Genomic DNA, 22,681 nt, shown 5'->3' with positions numbered 1-22,681 from the left:
TAATAAAATAACAGTTTATCAATCATATAAAATAATCGATGCTTTGATGTTGACTGCATCATATTATCAATATGTTAATTTTATTTCTAGACATCTGTGGTTGGATGAATGGTGCCCTAGGCAAGCTTATCCTTCTACACCCCCCCTACGGTTTGTTCATATATATATATATATATATATATATATATATATATATATATATATATATATATATATATATATATATATATATATATATATATATATCAGCATGACTGATACTAAACAGCCTGAGAGCAGGCATGGGTGCCTTTAGAAAATGACTGCACATACATAGAAACAATAAAATAAAATGAGAGCACAAACATGTGAAAATATATATTAATACTGATTGTAACTCTACTGGTCAGGGAAACTTAACTTAAACTTGCATGGGTACCGGAAGGAAATCAAGAGTATCCAGAGATAAGCCATGGATGAAATTATTGCTTGCTCAGACCTATGCAGCACTGACTGATTTTATTTATTTTTTTCTTTTTTTAAGTGCATTGAAATAACATGAGATCAATTCAGGTAAAGTAAGCAGTTAGATTTGTCAATGTCGATGACAAACAATTTGATCTGGTGAACAAAATTTATACTAATCATTTAACATTTTAAATTATAACCTGCTTAATTGCTCTATAATCAATGTTTTAAAGTTTGAATGTTTTGTACAAGTAGCATAAGTTTTGGCTCACTAAGACCTAAAGTCTAATGTTTTCTCTGGTAAACAAACTCATTCTGTAATGTAAACTAAAGTCAGAATCTATGACCAACTGACATCTGTATTATTATAGTCACAGCTTAGAACAGAGGACCCAGTATTTATGGCAGACAGTCAGATATTTCAAAAAAGTGTTTATTTAAAAAGGGCGGATCTGCAGTAACAGCAAGGATGTCTCAGGCATGAACTTCTGCAAGCAGAAAACTCAGGTTAGTGACTATGTTAATCTGACGGAGGATGATTATGAACGTGTGAGTCACTAACCAGGTCTTCTTGTTCAGTGAGGTCACCTACAATTTTGGAGAAGTGCAGCAGAGTGTCTGCGGAAGGGGTGGGGACGTCTCTGCATTCAATGCCACTACGCAGACGACCTAGTTTCGAAGTATAAATCAGCCTTAAATAAAGATATAAAGAAAAGAAATAAAGAATAAAGATCCTTCCTCCCAGCAGCTGTAAAACTTTATAACATCACTGTTCCCAACAACCTCAATAAGTTGTTACGTTCATACTGATTTTCCACAGTTTCTACATTAGTCAGTTAAATAACCTGCTGCTGTCATTTTGCACGTCTCTGATGTTGCTGCTATCTTAAAATATCAATTACTGTAAAAATGTCTATAGCTCTACTGTATATTGGCTATTTATTCTCTAGGTGCACAGTTCTATAATGTTAAAACACTTTACAGTACATTATTTTATTTATTTTTTAGCTCTTCACATTTGTGTGGCCATTTTGTCTAAGTATAATCTTTTTGCTGCTGTAAACACCATAATTTCCCCATTGTAGGACAAAAAAGAGGTTTTCTATTCTTCTTCTATTCTATCTTATTTCACTCTGTGGAAGAGGTTTGGGGATAAGTCGCTGTATTTAAAAAAATAAAATAAAAATGACCTTAGTTCAATTTCAAAGCCAATTCACAACAGATGAAATGCACAACCAACTCTGAAACTGGGTCACAATATTAGCTAATATTTAGTTGAAACTCTCTAGCCCCTTGTCAGACATTATAACCCTGATGAGAGTAAAACAAAAGATCCTTTAGTTTTTGGAATGTATTTTGAGAAAGGCTCATATGTTTATTTGTTTTTTCCTAAATTTAAAAAGGAAGTTGCTTAGAAGAAAACCCCCCGAGTTATAAAATAACTTTACTTACACAAGGAAACATGATTTATTATTAGGGCACAATATTATAATCATTGGGCTAAATAAATGATATTCTACTGTCTAAATTCAATTCATTTGCTGTTGTCTAAATGACACATATATCTAGATCCACAAGGAGCTGGCATAGTTTGGTACCCAAAGAGTTTTCCAAAAATAATGAAAGGGAACAAGTCTGAGTTTCACCGGAAGCAAAAACAGAGAGAGTGAGCAGAGAGGGTTTCCCTGAGTCTGCTCCACTAGTGACAGTTCCCTTAAAGCAGAGTACAAAATGCACTGACAGAACAGCTAGTTTTACAACATCTCTCCGATCGTCTCTCATGTGCACAGACGATTTACCCTGCCTTCAGGGCTCTGTCCTCACGATTAGAAAACTGCTGCATCTGACTGCCTAATATTTTCACCACTTGAAATCCAGATGATGTGAACAAGAGAAATTGAGTCCCTTACTTTCATTCTCTTAGCTGTAAGCTGTTTTATAAAAATAGATGAGTATCAGGAAGCAGGGAGACACAAATTATAAAGATGAAAGATCTGGAAACAGCAATGAAATCCATACAAAAATGTAAATACATTTATTAGTATTACATGATGCTTAGAGCAAACATGTGTCCCTCAAGCACAGCAGTCTGCGATCTATTCACAGCCCCTGAGTAAAAGGCTTAACAAACTATATTATTCCCAAGCTAGCACAGATATATAAGGAAAGAATAGCGTGTGAGCCTACGCATCATTTTCATGTCTTTAAAGATGCTGGGATTTTTCCATTTTCAAGCAATCCTAAATATCAATCATCCCTCAGTGCGCAATTTGGAATAAGTATACAAAAATAAAAATTCGAATTAGCTACAAAGAAGACTATCTATTTCTTGTACCAGGTTTTGCTTAGTGTGCTTTAACAACCAGATTCTTTTGCTCGAGGGGAAATAACCCATCACAAGCAGTGGCAGGTGTCGAAACACATCTGAGGAAACTGGAAATGTAGTGCAGAAGCAGACAGAAAACACACCTGGGTACAGTAGCTAAAGGCCAATGTGTGTGTTTTTTCAGGTGGTTGGTGTGCTTTATGGAGGTTAGTGAGTAACAGAATAACAATAATTAGTAATTATATTAAAAACAATTAGCCTTGCATGTGTATTTCATATCACCTTGATGGCCAAAATAATAAATTATTTAAAAGAAATGAACTCCACACTTACAGAATTGTCAAAAAAATTATTTCTTTAAAGCTTGTTTCATTGCTAGTCTTACATTTTTTAGATATTTAAACATATCAGATGAAAACACCATGAGTAAATACATAAGTATTACACAAACCAGACCTGAAAAGTACAGTGGAGGATGTTCTTTTTTCCGGGTGGATCATCAAAATAATTGGTCCTCCTAAGTGTCAATCATTTTGGTGATATGCTTACGTAAGGCCGTCCTACATGCTTGTCATTTTGACTTACTGACATACTGAAAAAATTGCAAATCTTCTTTTGGAAAGTAAGCTTGTATGAGTGCTTCAAAGAGCAACGTTTAAACAGAGTGTGCACAAGGAGAAATGGGCTTGTGCACGCTCTCGCACATATTTAATAGGTGTTGCCTCTCGGGAGCGTATATAAGGTTGTGCATGTGCATTTTTTTGTTTAAAGAATAACTTTAAGTGCAGGAAGGAATAGCGCTTAACTTACCTGTGTTCACCACCATTGATAACAATAATCGCTGTCATAACATACTGTGGTAATAATTACTGTGGTAAGTAAATGTAACATAAAATATTCCCTTCAGAATATCTTCAAAAAGGTCTTAGGAATCATCAAGATGTTTTTAGATCAGCTTTGTTTTTGGTCAGCATTTTTGGATATAGGCTGTGAACGCTGACCTTTACTAAGGCAATTGAGGCCTTCATTGCTTCAGTTGGTTTAATAGGCTGAACAATACTGGAAACTCTATCACTGTTCAATTATTTGTGGATAATATCAGTCACTATGGTTAATCTTCATCGTCCCAAATTTTTCACTTTCAGAAATATTGAGTTTCTTTCTGAGATATTTTGGGCCTGCTTTGTGTTGTCAGCAATATACTGTTGAAATTATTCCACAGGTCTGGGTTTAACTAGATGCATTTGACCAAAGAAGGAAGGATGAACACAGTAAATCTATGATTTCACAAAAGGGCCAGGTTGGTCTGGACAGCTATTTTACTACTGCTACTTCTATTTAATCATTTATTTTTAAATCATCTGAAACATGTAGCAGCAGCAATACTTCCTCACAGTATAGTGTTTTCATAATTCACACCAGCAAATGGTGTGAAGCTGGTAATGTTGGGGATAAAGAGTACAACGCCATGGAACCCAGTATAGAGGCAGTGAAACAGGAACAATCACCAATCTCTTCTGCTTAAGCCTCCTTTATAATGTAACACAGAGGAATTACAGCAAATAGACTAGGTCAGCCACTTATCCATCTCAACACAGCAACAAGCCACAGCTTCACAGCAATTACCGCTTGACTACAGTCGCTGCCAGAACACGTTTGCATCTTCTGATGCTGATGCTATACCACTGTGGGTCTTTTGACAGTAACAGTTAAGTTGTGAGGGAGACAGGTAACTTAAAATAAGAAGAGGCACAGGGACAGTAATATATTTTTACCAACAGCGATGGTGCACTTACGTGCAATAATATGCAATGTTCACTGGAAGCCAAAACTAATTGCTGTTTTTCCTGCGGTGACATATTTTCTACAGAGACATATTTGGATGGATTCATATATTTCACACTCGCCTGCTAATTAAAGCTATCCTCATATGTCTGTGACAACACAAAGCAATAAAATATGATTAGATATCAGAACAAAAGGCAGCCTTTGGAAAGGTTTCTGTAGAAAATGGTATTAGGCTGGGTCTCATTTTGAACCAGCTAGACGGCACACATAATCAGGATTAACTGCAACATGATGAGGGGAGAAAAGGAGCAAAGAAATTGTGAGGAGAGTGGTTCATGGAAAGAATGAGATCCACCAACAAAAGCACTCATCCTGTTGGAAATAAATGCGGTGCAGAGTGTAAATATAAATTCTGTATGAAATGGTATCAAAAAAGAAATTTTCACATACATAAATAGTCACTATTTGACATTTTTAGTTTGCACGTGTTTGAAAAAACTGTTGCAGACATCCATTTCAAAGCAGTTCAAACAAAACATAAATGAAAGCGTACGTGATCTTGCGTCAAATGTTTTATTTAGGTTTCCTGAGGTTCTTTGTTCCCTAAGAACATCCAAGATGTAAGTAGTTTGCTTTACTGACAACCATAAGCTTCAGAGAACATAGTAAATATGTTCTGGTCAGATAACACCAGAAACTTAACTGCATTGGTCTATATTTAATATGGAAAACCAATACTGATATTAATAAACAAATCAGCAAGAATAGAAAATTATTTATCTAAGTTAAACCTTTAATATTTTTTTTATATGCAGAGGAAACGAATTTCAGACAAAAATGTATATTTAGGTCAACATCTTATCCACAGGGTCCTGGTTAATGTCAGAATTAGCAGTAATAACACTGGGGTGATAAGTTAATGTGTGACATTTATAAGTACCTATTATTTGTTTAAATCTTTCTCAAAGTGGTAAGACTGCAGTTTTACATTTAAAGTTTCACCACTTTGCTGCAGTTTTGTCACATTCCCCTTTTATTCCAGCAAAGGTGTTGCAGAGCTACCTAGACAAGCACATAAATATGAAGTTGAAAAGATGTTTAGTTGCAAAATTTACACTTTAAAACAATGAAATTTAATTTGAGAAAATGCAAAATCCCAATGATTAAAACAGAGAAAAAGTGCTTTGAAAATGAAACTGTTATTTAAAATAATAGAGCATAGAGAAAAAACTAACTACTGTCTTCTTACCAATGTGGACACAGGTGAGGTGAACAGTTCTTATGAAACTGTAAACAATGTACGGGATCACATCATAACAAAATTCTGCTTTTATAATGAATAGAAGCACATACAGCAGTAAATTGAGAAGATGCTTTGGATGCATTGGTTAACTTCTTAAAGTGATGACATCTCTAAGGTATTTAGCAAGGAAAGACCTTAAAAAAAAAAACCCAAATAAAATGTAAACCTTTATAGCCAAATTTAAATGACACTTTACAAAGCATTGATAAAAAAAAAATCACTGTATCTAGTAAACCAATTTAGTGTAACAACATAGATATTAGTTAATAAAATCAAATTAAATAAAAACTTAAATATCTATAAACATCTTTTTATGTTATATTTTTATAATTTAAGATGAATACTAAAAATAAACACGAAATCTTAAAACCACATTTTGAGAAACCCAAGTGCACCTACAAATGCTAACCATTGAAAATAAGGTAAAATCTTTGATTCCCATAAAACATGTTAACAAAACCCAAGTGTAATTAATAAAGGGTAAATGATAAAGAAACAAAATAAATAAATAAAAAAAACACACAATCCAAGTATGGATAAAAAATGAAAAAAAAAAGTATGAAATACTGCAACACTTCAGCTTTAACGGGACAAATTTCCATTTAGGGGCACCAGAGTCACATACAGATCCAGCATGCCAAAGACTTTCCCTCCTTTCCTTTATAGTGTGGACTGATGTAACGGATAATGAAGGAGAATGGACACTGTGATAGCAGCCTTATCCTGTGGGTTGCTAGGCAACCAATCCAACAGGCACAGGCTAACAAGGCCTGTATGTTGTGACAAGGATGGCCAATCACTGAAAGCGTAGCAAATGATGCCTACTCACTGCAGTGTTTACATGTCTGAGATTAGGCAGCGGGGCTGCACAATGATTACTGGTGCATGGCGTTTACTGGATATACTTCTCATTTCTGACAGCTTCACTTCACTAACAGTATCCATAAAACCATGTCACTCTGCTGAGCAATGTTCATACCTTACGGCACAGTGAGAGCACAGACATGCTTTATTTCCTAGGTTATACTGTACTCTGTTCGCTGTTTTGTGATTAACCCATTGTTGTGTTCTGCAAGAGATGCCTTCAACTGGCCATTAGAACATCGGCCACATCTAGTACCTCTGTGACTTTAAGTCGGCGGTTGATGTGTAGTTAGAAACCCGGTAGTTTCTAGCTCCCTCCGTAGACCTTTCAGCAGCAATACCTTAAATTCTGAACTGTGCGTATAAGTGGCTCATTGCAGCTCTTAAACATTGTTAAGGCTGCATGCATCTTCTGCAGTGCTTACATGCGAATTATATTGACAGCCAAGAGATTATAATAATAGCAGTATGGATTTTCAGCATAAACTTGATCGTCTTGTCTTCCTGCTTTAAACCACAATTTTAGATTATTATTCAGTTTAAAGACCCAGTAGCTATTATTAGCTTAATGCCAAAGTTTATTAATTGTTTAATCAATAAAATCCATTGCAGATCCTCTGTTGCACCTTTTATTTCACATCAAACCAATCTGGTCTGGACATACTTCCTGGCTTTTCTTCAGCATAGCCCTCAAATAACTGAATGGCATTAAGATGGGTCTCTTTAAGAATACTTACATGTATGAACATTCAAAAAACTCTAATCAGTTCAAAAAAAGTAAAGTATATCAAAATAGTTCTTCAGATACATTCTTTAAGATTTCTAAGGAACCAACATCTTCACTGAATAAACTGGTTTGGTTCATCTATACATTTAGTGCTAAGTGAAAATGCTTAAGCATTCCCACTTATTGATATTTAGTTTTTTTTCGTAGTAGCAGCATATTTTACGATCTATTTTACTACATTTTTATCAATTGTGCAGACATATTTTTCTGCCCCAGTTTATTGTAAAAAAAACAAACAAAAAAAAAAACAGTAAGAGTTAGATTTTTCATAAATGTAAATGGATCCTTTCCTAAACATCAGGTATGTCCTAATCTTCATCCAAAGCAGACACTTACAACTGTTACTAACATACATTAAGATAAAAGATATTACTAAAAGGTTTAGATGTTTATTACTGATCCCTAATCAGTGTCCAAAGTTGGGTCCTTAAGTCATTCAGGTTCGTATTTAAAAGCGATGAAAAGAAAATTAAATGAGTTTTATCAAGAACACAGAGGCTTAAAAGGCATAGCTGGTTTATTGTTATTTGAATATAATTCAAAATAAAATTAAAATACATTTTTTGTTTTTAAGCAGTAACATTAAAGTGCAATGCTGTATATAAAAGATAAATAATTCTGCTTTGTTACAGGCCATCCTGCTGATAGATCACTGGGGATGTTTGGAACACATCCTAATGGTTAGTGGGTATCCAATGTCACAGGCTAAAAACCACCATTACCTCATTCAGACCGGTTTATTACCAGAAAATCATCATCTCTATGTTTAATAAAATACATCACTGAGATATTAGTTTTATAACTAAGTTAGAAGAGCCTATTTTTTAGTTTCAGTTATCTGTATTATGTATACACATTTCCTTTGAGACTATTTATGTAAATAAGCCAATTTTAAACAACAGACATACTTTCAACTGTGTATAAGTATTTCCTAGTTAAGCAGATGTAATAATTTACTGCTCCATGTCATTATCATTCTCATTCTGCAGCGTTTTCATTGCCAGGCCCCACAGAGTCACACTGGAGATAAGCTGGCCTTCACCGGACCTGTTAGGCCTGCTGGATCCTGTGAATGAACTGCAGTGATTGTCTGAAGGGGGCAGGTAGGGTCTCCCTGCAGGGTCTCTGTCTAAGCATGTATTCCCGTTCTCCACATATGGACCGTACACAGCCTCTTGAGTTGGTTTGTTCAGCTTTACGCGGTCTGCAGGAAGCAGAGCTACGCTTCTCTCCTGGTGATTGGAGGTAAGGAGGTGATGGGGAACCAGGGAGCGCAGCTCCGGAAGGGGAGTCAGTGCTGGGCTAAGATGCATTCTAGGACCTGGAGTTTCTATAGGTTGTATTGCTTGTGTCTGTGGAGGACAACATGGAGAAGGTTTTCCTAAGTCTGTGTCAGGCATCATAGCAGAAAAGTGCTGCTCAGTTTTTTCAGCTGATGTTTTGTTCTGGCTGATAGGTTTAATAAATGAGTCTGGTTCATTTGAGTTTAGAGTCTGCTTAGAGCTGACTGTGTCTGGGCTTGAGACAGGGGGTCCCTTGCAGTGCATATTGCTGTGTCTCCTCAGCATGGCAGAGCGGGTAAAGCTTTTTCCGCAGGTATCGCAGACATAGGGTTTTTCACCAGTGTGTGATCGTATATGACGCTGAAGGTCTCCTGAGCCAACAAAACACTTTCCTGGAAGAAATAACACATTACCCAAGTAAAGGACTGAACACATCAACTGAACACATGCAGACTATACAGATTTGTTATCCTTTAAAACTGCAAATAATAAAAGCTAAATTTGCTGATCTGTTTTGTTTTAACTAATGGAGGAACAAAGAAATCTTTAGTTTCATAAACTCTGATGTGAAGGGAACTGTCACCTCAGTCAACCTTATCAAGCCAATTTTACCTCCAGTCAATATTTATTGTTGTATTCTTGCACAAAAATCCAATCACACCTTTTAAAATCTATGTTGTGTAGTTTATTTGAACAAAATTCTATCTTATTGTGTATTTTAAAGGCAACCTATTCTGCAATCACTAGTTTCTGCCATTTTGGTTTTGACAAAAAATAAATAAATAAATAAAATCAACAAAAACCTCGCCATGACTTCAAAATGTGACTTTTTGAATTTCTGAAGCACATTCACAGACTAACATCCACACAGACTTAAATCTACTGTTACCCAGTCCTAAATAGACACATGGTTCCTCACCACAAGTTGCACAGCTGTGGGGTTTCTCTCCAGTGTGACGGGCCTTGTGCTTCAGCAGCTTTCTGTGTGTGTTAAAGGACTTTCCACACTGGTCACAGGTGAATGTCCTATCTGTTGCATGAGTCCTCTTGTGCTCCTTGAGATTACTCAAATTGTTGAACCCTAAGCAAGTGACATAAAAGAAAAACATCTTTTATATATGCAACTTTTCAGCGGAGCCTTTGAAGGAAAATGCAATCTATCAAAACTGGGGTATAGATGTAACATTACCTCGGCCACAGATATCGCACAGATGTGGCTTCTCTCCTGTATGAACCACTTTGTGACGTTGGACATCTCCTGATGCAGTGAAGCTGGTAAAAAAAAAAAGAAATCAATTAAATTGAATGAATTATTTGGTTAAAATACGTTTCTAGGGCTTTGTGCCGAGAGACGGTACTATTACAATTGGAGGCAACCCCCTTATTGATTCATAAAAAACATGAAGATTTGTTTTATTTTTAATCTAACACTAAAGATCATGTTTATTTAAGCACATAAGGTGAGGTAAATAAACACTTCAGATCAATGTTTTTACATTTTTTTTGCAACGTCAGTGATATTCCATTAGAAAATGAAGTGTAATAATTAGCTGCCCAATATTTGATACTGTGGACAGTTTGTACAGCCCACTATAGAACAGATCATGCACCTATGGCTTCTCTCTAGGAAGCAGCTTTGGTTTCCCATCTTTAGCCCATCTCAAATAGTTCCTGTGAGACTGGAGATTGGGAATGGAAGATGTTGGATTTTGCATTCTGATTATTCCATCAAACAGTATGCATATAAAAACCACCAGTTTTGTATTTTAAGTCTCCTGTTAAGATTAAATTAAGCCATTCACTATAAAAGACCCTCAGCATCAAAACTAGGAGAACTGTTAAACCATCTGGTCACTCTGTGTGATGGTAATAAATATTTAATTTTGGTTATTATTCGGTTATTATTTGGTTATTATTCTCCAGATGGGATATTTTTCATTATATAACATGCTAAAATTAAAGTTAACATATTAAACGACATAGTTAAAAACAAACCTGAAATAAACAAGAAGTAAACTACCTTTTACCACACAGCTCGCATATGAACGGCTTCTCTCCAGAATGTCGCCGCAGATGGGTTTGTAAATTCCCTGCCTGGAAGTTAAAGCCCATTTGTTGCCCAACAACAGCTCAACATTTACAGAGCAAATATGCAAAATTCTATCATACAGCTTAAAAGAAAAATACCTGAGAAAAGTTTTTGCCACAAATATTGCACTGATATGGCTTCTCTCCTGAAACAGAAAATCAGTGTGTGTTGGAAACAATTCAATCAGTGAAGCACTAGAGATAAATGTGATTACTGTGTGCTAGTGTGTACTTAAAGCAAATAAAACAACTAATACCAGTGTGAGAGCGCTTGTGAAGCTCCAGGTTGCTGGGATGTTTGAAGATCTTCCCACACTCTTCACAGCAGTACTGCTTATTCCCTGCTTGCTGAGGAGGCTCTGGCTGAGGCTTCCCATTTTGCTCCTCTTGGTTTCCAGGGGGGGGACTGATAAGCTGGGTGTCTGGTGCCTCTGAACTCTCCTCTCTTACTAAAGGGCTGCTGCCTGTGGGCGCTTCTGGAAATTCATCTGGAGCTTCAGTCTGAGCAACAGGTTCCCCTTGATGACTCTCTTTGGGACAGCTGAGGATGGGCTCAGCGACTGACTCGGTGCACATCTCCTCTAAAGCTTTCTGTGACCGGAGGTAGTTGTATTTTTTCAGGTAAACGGCCTTCTTGGGTCGTACAGGCTTGTTGATTGTGAAGTTGGCTGGGTCACAGGTAGGGGGGTTTAAATTATTTGTGGGCGTCAAAGAAGAGACAGCATTTTTTTCCACTGTTATCACTGTGCAAGGAGGGCTAGGCTGAACTGTGTTTCCTAAGCTCACTGGAGCGTTATTGCCACTCTGGCTCATTCCAAGCTGACATTGCTGCTCTTCCACTAATACCAAAGGGCCTGGACCTTGATTTGATGATGAACTGTTACATTGAATTGCACTTTGTTTAAAGTACTGCTTGCTGTAGAAATTACGCAGTTTGTAACCATGAACAAGCTGCTTCTCAGCAGGTGCATGGGAGCTGGTTTGTAAGTCACATGCTGAGCTGTTGTTAGACACCGTTACTGGCATCCTCCTTGCGTGATCCATGTCACTATAAAAGCTGGGCCTCTGAGGATCAGATGGACAGTTGAGGTCAACATCATGAGGCAGGTTAGTCCCCAAAAGGCAGTCGTGCTCTGAGCTAAGCATGCCTGGGAGGGAAAAGGAAGGCATCTCTACAGGTGGAGGGCAGGGTTTGAGGAATGCATTGCACATGCTCTGCACATTTGGGACCTGCAAACTTTGGGCAATGTCCAGGAGCGTTTGTACATTATCCTGATTAATGTCGATATGGGAGGTGTACATGTAGTCCAGTATTTGACCAATGCCACTGACATCCTGAGTCGCTAAGTTGAACACGTCACTCTTCTGACTAGGAGGATTTTGGAACAAAGACCTGAAAAGATAAAGTCAAAGATCAAAGGACATGTGCAGATGTATCTCAATAAATTAAAATACTACTAGCTTATTTATTTCAGTAATATCATTCAAAAAAGGAAGTATGATAGATATTTTGCAGGCAATCATTTATTTCTATGTTCGATGATTATGGCTAAGAAAAAAGCAAAAAAAAATTTTTTTTCCAGTTTTATAGAATTTTTTATATTACACAAAACTACTAAAAACATTTGTTTTTACCACAGAATGAACCGGTCTGCTAAAATATAAAGTTAAACCCAAAATTCATAATATCCCCCTTAAAGATGTTAATGTAAACCTATTTTGATTAAACGTAGAAATTGATCCGTTTTTTTCTTTAATTACTCTAAAAGAAATATTAGTTTTAAAATAATTTTTTATATATTCTATTCCACTAACATTTTAATGGTAACCCTTCTCAGCAGAAACTCAGCTCTAATTCCTTCAGGTAGATGCTATTCTGACTTTAGAATTCATAAAACAATGTGGAACTACCATCAGATGAAATGATTCAAAATAATCTTGGACTCTAAACGTTCCTCTGGACCTCAAGCAAACGGGACAGCATCCCTTTGAAATCTTGAGGCACCCACTTCAGCATTATTCAACTTCTTTCCTTAGCTGTTGAATCATACTATCTTCAAGACTGTGGTCATTTATGTTGCCTGTGCAACACTTTTTCAAACTTAATTATCAGTTATACTTGATACTTTGTCTTTATATAGGGTTTTCAGAATCAGAATAGCTTTATTTGTTACACAGCCTGTAGCAGCACTGCAGTGGGGAGAAATTTCAGTTTCGGTACACCCATCCAAGAAAAGCCCATTCCTAGATCTGACTATTAATATAGGTGGATTCAACCAGCTAGTCTAATTGACCGTCTACTGCACATCTGCTGAGGAGCAGTATTCCACATAACAGTGTATGCCATAATGAAAGCTTTGTTTTTTTTATTATCATTTTGAAAATGTGTTTTGTATAATTTCATGTACTCTGCCTCTCGCCCATAAACTACAGAAAATAGGCATCGGCCCCACTGCAACCCTGTCGGAATAAGCAGGAGAAGATGAAAGGATACTTTTTGTGCAAATTTGTATATAAATCAATTTGCTGCATTTCATAAACATCACAATGAACAGAGGCAAACACTAAAAATGACACTTTGGAATTTAAATCAATCTGAAAGTCATGGATTTACATAATATTAGAGTTTCAAGTTGAAATAGATTGCTGAACTAGGGAAGGAGTGGCGGCCTAGAGGTTAGGGCATAGAGCTTGGAATCCTAAGGTTCTGAGCCCCACTCCCACAGACTGCCACTCTGGCTGCCTGGGCAAAGACCCATAACCCCACACTACTTCCCAGGCACCAGAGGAGTAGCCAGAAAATTTTAATAAGGGTGGCCAGGCAATAACCAATGTACACTGAGGAGTGGCCAAAATCACATAGGCGCCAGAACCTCAGAGTCAATCTACACTGTTCCAACAGGAACGACCACAACATTCATATTTTTCTTTCCTACAGCATTTGCTAACAAAAAGACACATATATTTTAGCATTCATGCTGTCTAAATTAAAAGTCTACGCTTGAGTTCTTGGTTAAACATCTGATTCATTGTCTTACCTACATTTATCAATAACCGTTCTGCATAAAATCTATATTTACATGTACTAATATCTACATTAAATTGATTATTTATTATTAAAGTAGTTATTTATTTCTGCAAATCATCTATGAATCTTCAGTGACATGAGAGACATAATTTTCTCTTTACCCCATAAGACAAAATCTAGTTCTTAAAAGCGCATGAATTCGGTATCTAACATCTTTAATGTTAGTATGTTGATGTACATAATTGACCGCAGTATTTTTGTTGTCAAGTAACTGTTAACATATGAAAAATTAAATTTTAAATAAGTTAGAACATTCCACCTAAGATTATTACTGCTGCCACTGTCTGTATTGGAGGGAAAAAATGGTAGGAGTGGCCAATTATTAGCTAAGGGTGGCCACGGCCACCCCTGGCCCCCCATCTGGCTCCGCTCCTGCCAGGTATCCCACGATGGCAGCCCACTGCTCCCCAAGGGGATGGGTTAAATGCAGAGGTAAATTTCTCCAATGTGAGATCAATAAAGTTCAATTATTATTATTTATTATTATTAACTAGATGACATTTTTCTATGATATTACACTTTGCATGACATGCACCTGTACACATGTGGTTATTCTACACAACATCGCACTGTATTTTAAAAGCAAGAATTCAGCAAAGATTGAAAAGATGAGGACATAGAGGCACCTGAAATAGGAGCTGAATGCAGCCAGGACATTTTTGTGGGCTTTAAAGCAAACCCCTTTGACCACCAGCATGCAGTCACAGAGAAGCCCCTGAATCCGTTGCTCCTGGAGCTGCTGGAGGAGGTAGGAGCTGTGGCTGGACAGGCTGTCCATGGTGAACCAGCTGCTCTGACTACCTCATAAAGACAAAACACAATAGTCAACATCAACAACTGCCAAAGGATGGTTCGCGTTTACATTTAAGGGTAATTGGCATACATTTGGCATTTTTAAAATCCAAATTTTCGTGTATATGGTGAAAAAACACACCGGAGTAAACATAACCTAAGCTACGAGACCACCCATGCAAAAATTTGGACGGATCAGTCAGTTAGCTCGTAGGCCACAGAAAGTTAAGTTAACCCGTATGAGTAACACTCTAAATGAAAATATACTATGTATTTCTAATGATGTACTTCTAATGATGATTCGTTCGGTAGAAACACGTCTAAAATAGTGTGATTTCTAATAAAAAAATAAGCCCCCCACCTTTTATTTGGATGATAGGTCACTTAACTGCAGCAACAACATACGTCACTTCCTGGTGCAACGCGCATAGTGCACCACACGTTTGTTGTGGAATACGTTTTCTAATGAAGGGGTTCTCAAAAAGAGAATATGTTTTAAACCATTTTAAAAACGATTTAGACTGATGTTATTTTTTTGTTCTTCTGCCATAATGTGTCTGGCAGCATCAGTCAGTTTCAATATAAAAGTAACATTGGATACGTTTTGTTCTTTAATCAGAATCAGAAATACTTTAATAATCCCAGTGGGAAATTACTTTTGTTACATGCTCCAGTTACAGTATATATATATATATATATATATATATATATATATATATATATATATATATATATATATATATATATATATATATATATATATATATATATATATATAATATATATAAATATAAAATATGCCTTTTGTTCCTGAATTACGCGCAACTCACAAAATGGCCAAAAAAATTCCCGCTGAACGACTTTTTAAGTGGGGTCACGGGGGTTGCTGGTGCCTATCTCCAGCTGTCTACGGGCAAGAGGCGGGGTAAATCCTGGACAGGTCGCCAGTCTATTGAGTACCCGGAGAGAACCTATGCATGCAAAGGGAGAACATGCAAACTCCATGCAGAAAGACACCAGGACGGGAATCAAACCCACAACCTTCTTACTACCAGGCAGCAGTGCTACCCACTGCCCCACTGAGAAAATGTTCTATACTCTCCACTGGTATATGCGCAGATGGTTTATGTATACAAACCAAAATTTTTAGGTTGATTTTACCCGGAACCCTTGTCCGGGATTGTGTTTGGACACGGAACCCTAATAATGTAGTTCCGTGCGGATGTTGTCACGTGTGTTTTGAAAAGTTTACGCAGACGACCTGGAACATTCGTCCCCACGTGCGGATATTTCGCCAAGCTCAAATCGGATTTACTTTATTTATACTTTTTCAGATACCCTTTGATACTTGCGGCTCCTCTTCATCACAGTTTAGCGACGTTAAATTGACCTAGCATAACGATCAGCCTGTTCCCTTTTCAGCCCCAAGCTGGTTTTGTTCATCCCGCATGTTGACTGCCTGAGAGGAGAGCAGTAGTAAAGGACCCACACAGATAAAACAGTATTGACAATGGTTTTCTTCACCTGCAACGCATGTGGCGAATCCCTGAAAAAGGCTCAGGTTGATAAACATGTCATGAAATGCCGTGGGTGCCAAGTTCTGTCCTGCATCGACTGTGGAAAAGACTTCTGGTAAAAAAATTTTCTTTAACCAGTTACTTTCAGATGTATGGAGCCTTGTGGTGTGATTAAGATTAGACGCAGTGTTGTAAAGTACTGTAGGTCCTCGGACTTGACAAAGCGCTGTACAAGAACACGCCATTTACCATTATTTGTGCTACATATAATCCAGAAATTTTAATATTTTTGAGAAAACTAAACAGCCTGATTTTCAAAGAAGATTCATCTGAAAGATCTCAGTTATACAGTTGAAAATTAGCTACTTAGCTAACACTGGCTCATTTACAGAAAAAAAAAATACATGTCCAAAAATGTTTAAAAAGAATCCAATTTGTTTCCAAGTTTGAAGACGTTTTGCTTCTTTTGTAGATTGAACCAAACAAAATCCTTGTTTTGGCTTAGAAAACATGCAAATTGAACCAGACTAACAGGTCCAGTCGTTTGGGTTCTTTGTTAACCCGATGCTGGTCTATGCCTCTGAAATGGGGCGGGGTGTTTTGGACCCCTGCATGATGATGGGGGTTGAGATGATGGCGAGAAGGAATCAACTCGATCGCTGCATTGTAGGTTTTGAGAGCTGAAAAACTTGAGTCCATACCGTCTGATTAAGGTTGGTTTTTCCTCTCTTAACATAAATGGTTTCCCCTCACACCCCTTTCAAACCACCTGTCTTCTTTGTCCAAATGTGAACATTCTGGTCCTCAAATGAGTTTCCTTTATCCATAAGGTGTAGATGTACGGCAGAGTCTTGTCCGGAGGAGGTAGCTCGTCTGTGTTGAGCTGTGCATCTGTGGAAAGGTTGTTTGGTTTCTCCAATATAAAGATACATACACCACTCCGCTCATCTTAGGTCTCTGGGGTTTACTCTTTAGGATGCACTAGTCTATGTTTAAGGATCTTGTTATACATGGTTTTCTTAAGAAATGACAGGGTGACCGGGGATGAGTACAAATAAAAAAGCACTTACTGAAATGAAAAGAACGTATGATTTTCCTTGCAGGTCATTTGTAGTTCAATCTCAAACAATTACTGGAAAATACTGTGATGTTAACCAGTGTTTATGTGATAAGACCTGCATGTGTAATACCAAATGTGACCACTGGAGGGAACCTGAGTCCCTTGGTATGTAAGGCAGAGCATTGTATCAGAACGTCTGTTATTCAATACAGTTGAACAGAAACGTACGCTGGTTGTCCCGTGTTTTCTTTCAACGTTTACTTTGAATCACACAACAAATACATTGACGTTTCTTTGGGTTTTGTCCCTTTTTTTAACACATAGGGGGGAAGACTACAAAAACCACAATAAATGTATCAGTGAGGACCAAAAGTATGGTGGAAAAGGTTACGAAGCCAAAGCAAACAAGGGAGACGTGAAACAACAGCAGTGGTTACAGGTAATAATTCCTCCTTATACATTATGCTTAAATAAATAGGTTTGCTTTTCTTAATTCTGACTTTCTTTAATTTTATCATGCAGAGAATCAATGAAGCCATGAGCAAACCCGGGGTCAGTGCTAAGCTGAGAGATGTGCTTCATCAAGTTAGTAGTTATGACAACGTACCGAGAAAGAAAGCAAAATTTCAGGTCAGTGTTACACTAAACAGTAAACTTTTATGTTATGGTTTCTGCTATGACAATTTAATGTTCTAAATATGAAATTGAAAGCAGGATCATCTTTAAAGTAGTTTAAATGAGGGAAGAAAACTATGCATAAATGAATGCTGGTTGAATTATTGTGTCCAGATCATCATTAATCAGTTAAATCTGTTTTCTTTCCTCTTCAGAACTGGATGATGAACAGTTTAAGAATAGTAAACACTGGGCTGCAGGAGGAGGTGTGGAACATAATTAATTCTGCAGAAAATGTAAGTTTTTTCATCAGTCTGAGTGAAATCATTCTGAATTTTGAGCTGTGTCAGAACTCAGCGGGACAAATAGTAAAAATCTCCTCTGCTTTTAAAAAGATGAAAGTCCTCAAATGCAGACCTAAATGTGCAGAAATATATTGTACTGAAATTAGACTTCGTTGCATTTCTGTTTCTGTCTCATATTAAGTCTTTATTCTACATTACTAATTCATTGCGATCCTTTTCATATAAAACATTAACTTGTTCCATTGTAGCTCAGCCTTTACGCTTGGGGTCTTGCGTTTGTAAAAAGATGACCCTCCAACTCGGTCGTATATCTGGTGCTCTAACAGGATTACATTTTATTTAGCTGGTTATATCTTCCAGTTGGGACTGCTTTGCCTTCCTGTCAGTGCTGAAGAAAAGCATTCACACAGCACCATGTTGCCACCGCTGTGTTTCACAGCGGGACTGATGTGTTCTCTATCACACATTGTGAGGGTTATAGATGTACGGTACATTAAAAAAGTTCAAGAGGCATGGAAAAGTCTCTCATAAACCTTTTTTTTTTTTTCCAGATTATGTGTTTTGTTTTGTATGTTGTTTTGATTCCTTATTACTTACTTAAAGTGTTGTTGGAACTCAGCCTTTTTCTTAACGTTAAACAATCACTGTCCATTTTATCTGTTGATATACTAATTACTGTAAAATGGCATACAAAAGCATTTATTGTACGATTTTTAAATGCTCCTTGATCCCTAGTTTGGCCATTTTATGATTATATGTGTGAAAAGCAAAATGGACCCTTGCACAACGTGGCTTTAGCCTAATATATGCACACATCTTTAAGGATTGAGTGCCTTACTGACAGAATGATGTGCAGTAACTCAGAGACTGAATAGTCAAACATCTGTTAGTCTGTTCAATATCGGGTGTTAAAGTTCTAAAAATATAATCGAACCTAATGTTAATCTTCCATTCATAATTTGTTAGGCTCCTCCAGCCACACAGCCGTCCAAAGAAACCCTAGACTCTGTGGCAGAAGCTCGAAACACTAATGGAACCGAGAAACAAGAAGAGCAGGGAAATGCTGAAGAAAAGAAGAAAAAGCTGAACAAACGGGAGCGCAAAGAGGCCCGTCAGCAAAAAAACGGAAAAGCTACCAAACGGGATGACAAAGGACCAGAAGAAGAAACAGTGACGTGTCAGACAGGAAAAAAGAAAAAAAAGGATCGAAAGAGAAAACATGAAGAAGATGAGGAGCAGACTGAAAATGGAGTTGATGATGAGAACACAGTCAAGAAAACAAAGTGTAAATAAAACATTTACATTTTCTGTTTGAAGAAGCTTGCATTTCATAACTATGACATTTATTCAGTCAAGTTGCACATCCGGTAACATCAGCTTCTCTATCAACTCTTGTCCTTTTTTAGTTGGCGAAGCTGCAGAAATTCACATTCAAGAGGAGACTGAAAATCAAGCTGTTCCTCATGGTAACCTGCTTTAAATTACCTTAAAGCAAACTTTACATCTCATTTTAATGAACACAAGTACACCTCATTTATTTGAACGCATATAAGTAGGAAAATATTTTGTATTAACAAAGCCAGCAGGGGTCAGTGCTATCCTCTTTATAACAGTTTGGGTACCAGAAAGCCTATTTATGTTTCTAATATCAATCCTACAGGCAAGTTCAACTGGAAGGGAAACATCAAGGCGGTGCTGAGAGAGTCACCTGAGCAGGAACTGTCAGTGAAGAAACTCAGGAAGAAGGTAAGCAATATTTTCTGTTGTACATGACATACTGAATCATCTTTACCTCAATACTCCAGCATGAATGTGATCTTCTTTAAATTGTCTTTTAAAGGTATACCTTTTTTGTTGGTTAAAGAGATGATGTCCTGTACTTTGCAGGTCTTGGCAGCCTACTACTCTTTCATTGGTGACAGTCATTTTAAAACAGAAGAGGAAGTGTTGGCTCTTTTCAACAAGAAGATTACCAAAAACCCCAAGTTTAGAGTTTTAAAAGACAGAGTAAAACTTGTTCAGTAGACTTCTCCTTAATGGCATCTTCATGTTTTTTGTTTGTTTTAAACGAATGTTGCTATTGCTTTTCTCCCTTGTAGCTTTTAATACAAATGACCAATCTCATGGATTAAATGGCTATACACAAGTGAGCCCGCTCAGTGTAATTAATATATGCTTCCTTAGAACGTGCCAGTTCTGTTTAATCTATAAAATGACAGTTGCAATGGAAGGCTGCTCTGTTGCCGCATTCCAAGCTCACGGTAAGGCCGGGAAATGGCACCTTATCTGCGGGATTGGATGTTGGCGTAGGGGGAAAAGACATGGGGAGAGGTGCACCTGAGCTGAATCTCACTCACACGGGATGCAGCTAATGCACATTCCTCCACACTGCGAACGGGGTTCACTTGGCCGGGGACACAGAAGCTCCATAGAAGCAAGAAGCTTGGTGTCAGCCTCAGGTGAAGTTTTAATGCTTTCTGATTTTCCACAGCTAGAATAAGCAGTTTCTTTACCCTGTATACACACATACACACACAGAAGGAGTAAACCTTGCCCAGCTTTATGAAGCTCCTCTAATCCCAGGAGGTTTAACACTGACGCTCATTCATCACACTGCTTAACTGTAACAATATACTGCATACTCTGGGTTTTAGTCAAGTTGTTACTCAAGTTTTCTAGTATTAAAATAGTTTAATACTAGAAAACTTGAACACGTCAGTCAGTCATGTAGTTTGAAGTAGCCCACACAGTGTGAAGATAATCTCATCTTGATTGTTCAGGGAGGTCTAAAAATATTGCATTCTTTCAGTTAAAGTACCTTCTAAAACTTAGCAACCTGTTATAATGACCAGAATGTCCCAACAACCTTCTCATCAGCTCCATTCTGGTTGGTTTTAGAAAAAAAACCCTCCTATTCTACTTATTAGAAACACCATTTCTGACCGCCTGTTTATTGTTAGATTACACTAAATATAGGCATACACAAATGTACACAAAGGTGGGTAGTGGAATAAACCTAAATCATGTAGTTCTGTATCATAGTAGATTCTTTAGCTTCACACTTCAGAGAGTTCAGAAATGGGACAACAGTGTCAGATTCTTGCTCTATGTAAAGGTATACAGTGGACTCCAGATGAGGCATGGCACATAGCCAGCTACTATGTATTCTGTAAAATTAATGAGGACTGGCAGAATAGTAAAAACTGATTAAAATTCTTTTTTTCAATGTCAGATTAGCTACATAGATGAAAGGTGTAGTACCCCTTTATTCGCATAATGCATAGAACAAATAATGAACATACAGAAATAATTGTTTATATAAAAATTGGTTTCATACTGGAAAAACTGAACTAATAATTAAATTATCTGCAGATTTTAAATGTATTAGTTGGCCCACTGAGAATATCTTGTCTATATGATTTGGTTTTGAGATGATGTAACTAAGGGGTAACAATGGAATTGATTTGCTCATCTAAGGCTAAATCTAGTGGTAAGTTATGACGTATCTTTCTATATTTTTAAGAGACAGGTTTTGTTATGTGTTGTCGGAAATCTCATATATTATATTTAAAAATACTTTATTAGTTACAAAGGGAAATCAAAATGTTAGTTTTATAAAAATATGGCGAAGCCGTACTCATCAGGTTGCCGTGTCAAAACTAATAGATATCAGTTCTAAAATTACTAAGGTAATTCTAAAACATAACTTGAATATGATTATAACAAGGTTGGGTTATGATGTAGCCAAGACACAAAAATATTAAAGGCAGCTAAGCTCAAATTGCATCATATTAATGGCGTAAATGCATGGTCATTATATAACCAAGGTTGTAAGCTGTCCAAGCTTACATCTATCATGGAAACACCTTCCACCCTCTGCACCAGACTGTAGAGGAGCTGAGCAGATCCTTTAGTGAAAGACTTTTACCCCTGGCTCGTAAAAAGGAGCACTACCGCAGGTCATTCATCCCTGCTGCAACCAGACTCTACAATTCGACACTACAATAACAACAACTTGTGCAAGGAATAATGTGAAATTACTGTTTGATCCCCTTTGCAATAACCTGTTTCTCTATATATCTGACACCCAGTGCAATAACTATATATATATATATATATATATATATATATATATATACACCCATGTAAAAAATGGTCATTGTGAGATAATATAATAAGTCAATCATACAATCAAGCCACAATTGGTCAATACAAGAAAGTTAAATAATAATTATACAATACAAATAAAAAAATAGTAAAATTTGTGTTTTATCTTAATAGACTAATTTTATGTTTACTCATTTATACTTAATTTTAACATGCAGGCATTATGTTTACTAATCTAATCTGTATAGATTTTCTCTCAGTAGTTATTTTACATCACAACAAAACTGCAGCTGTCGCGTATATTTCGTCAT

General features: G+C 36.9%; 2 protein-coding genes across 3 annotated transcripts; one reads left to right on the top strand and one right to left on the bottom strand.

The window, feature by feature from the left end:
* Positions 1–8,014: 8,014 nt before the first annotated feature.
* Positions 8,015–15,208, bottom strand: zbtb49 (zinc finger and BTB domain containing 49). Of its 2 annotated transcripts, none has more exons than XM_038295671.1 (8): positions 15,128–15,208; positions 14,601–14,771; positions 11,144–12,279; positions 10,986–11,032; positions 10,819–10,892; positions 9,988–10,070; positions 9,718–9,879; positions 8,015–9,190 (listed from the first exon to the last, which is right to left on the bottom strand). In XM_038295671.1, the coding sequence occupies exons 2-8, from the start codon at positions 14,750–14,752 to the stop codon at positions 8,469–8,471; spliced, it is 2,376 nt and encodes a 791-aa protein (XP_038151599.1). In that variant the 5' UTR covers positions 14,753–14,771; positions 15,128–15,208; the 3' UTR covers positions 8,015–8,468. The 2 variants fall into 2 exon arrangements, with proteins under 2 accessions (XP_038151599.1, XP_038151608.1); XM_038295680.1 differs by lacking the exon at positions 15,128–15,208 and adding an exon at positions 14,858–14,994.
* A 766-nt stretch (positions 15,209–15,974) lies between these two features.
* Positions 15,975–20,413, top strand: lyar (Ly1 antibody reactive homolog (mouse)). Its single transcript, XM_038295658.1, has 8 exons — positions 15,975–16,398; positions 17,668–17,782; positions 17,866–17,973; positions 18,174–18,254; positions 19,230–19,548; positions 19,670–19,729; positions 19,924–20,009; positions 20,151–20,413. Exons 1-8 carry the CDS (start codon positions 16,277–16,279, stop codon positions 20,286–20,288), a joined length of 1,029 nt encoding a protein of 342 aa, XP_038151586.1. The 5' UTR covers positions 15,975–16,276; the 3' UTR covers positions 20,289–20,413.
* The last annotated feature ends 2,268 nt before the right edge of the window (positions 20,414–22,681 follow it).

Source organism: Cyprinodon tularosa, unplaced genomic scaffold (assembly GCF_016077235.1).
Source record: "Cyprinodon tularosa strain WSP-4 unplaced genomic scaffold, ASM1607723v1 ctg11, whole genome shotgun sequence".
NCBI lineage: Eukaryota > Metazoa > Chordata > Actinopteri > Cyprinodontiformes > Cyprinodontidae > Cyprinodon > Cyprinodon tularosa.
This window is presented reverse-complemented; position numbering and strand designations above follow the sequence as displayed.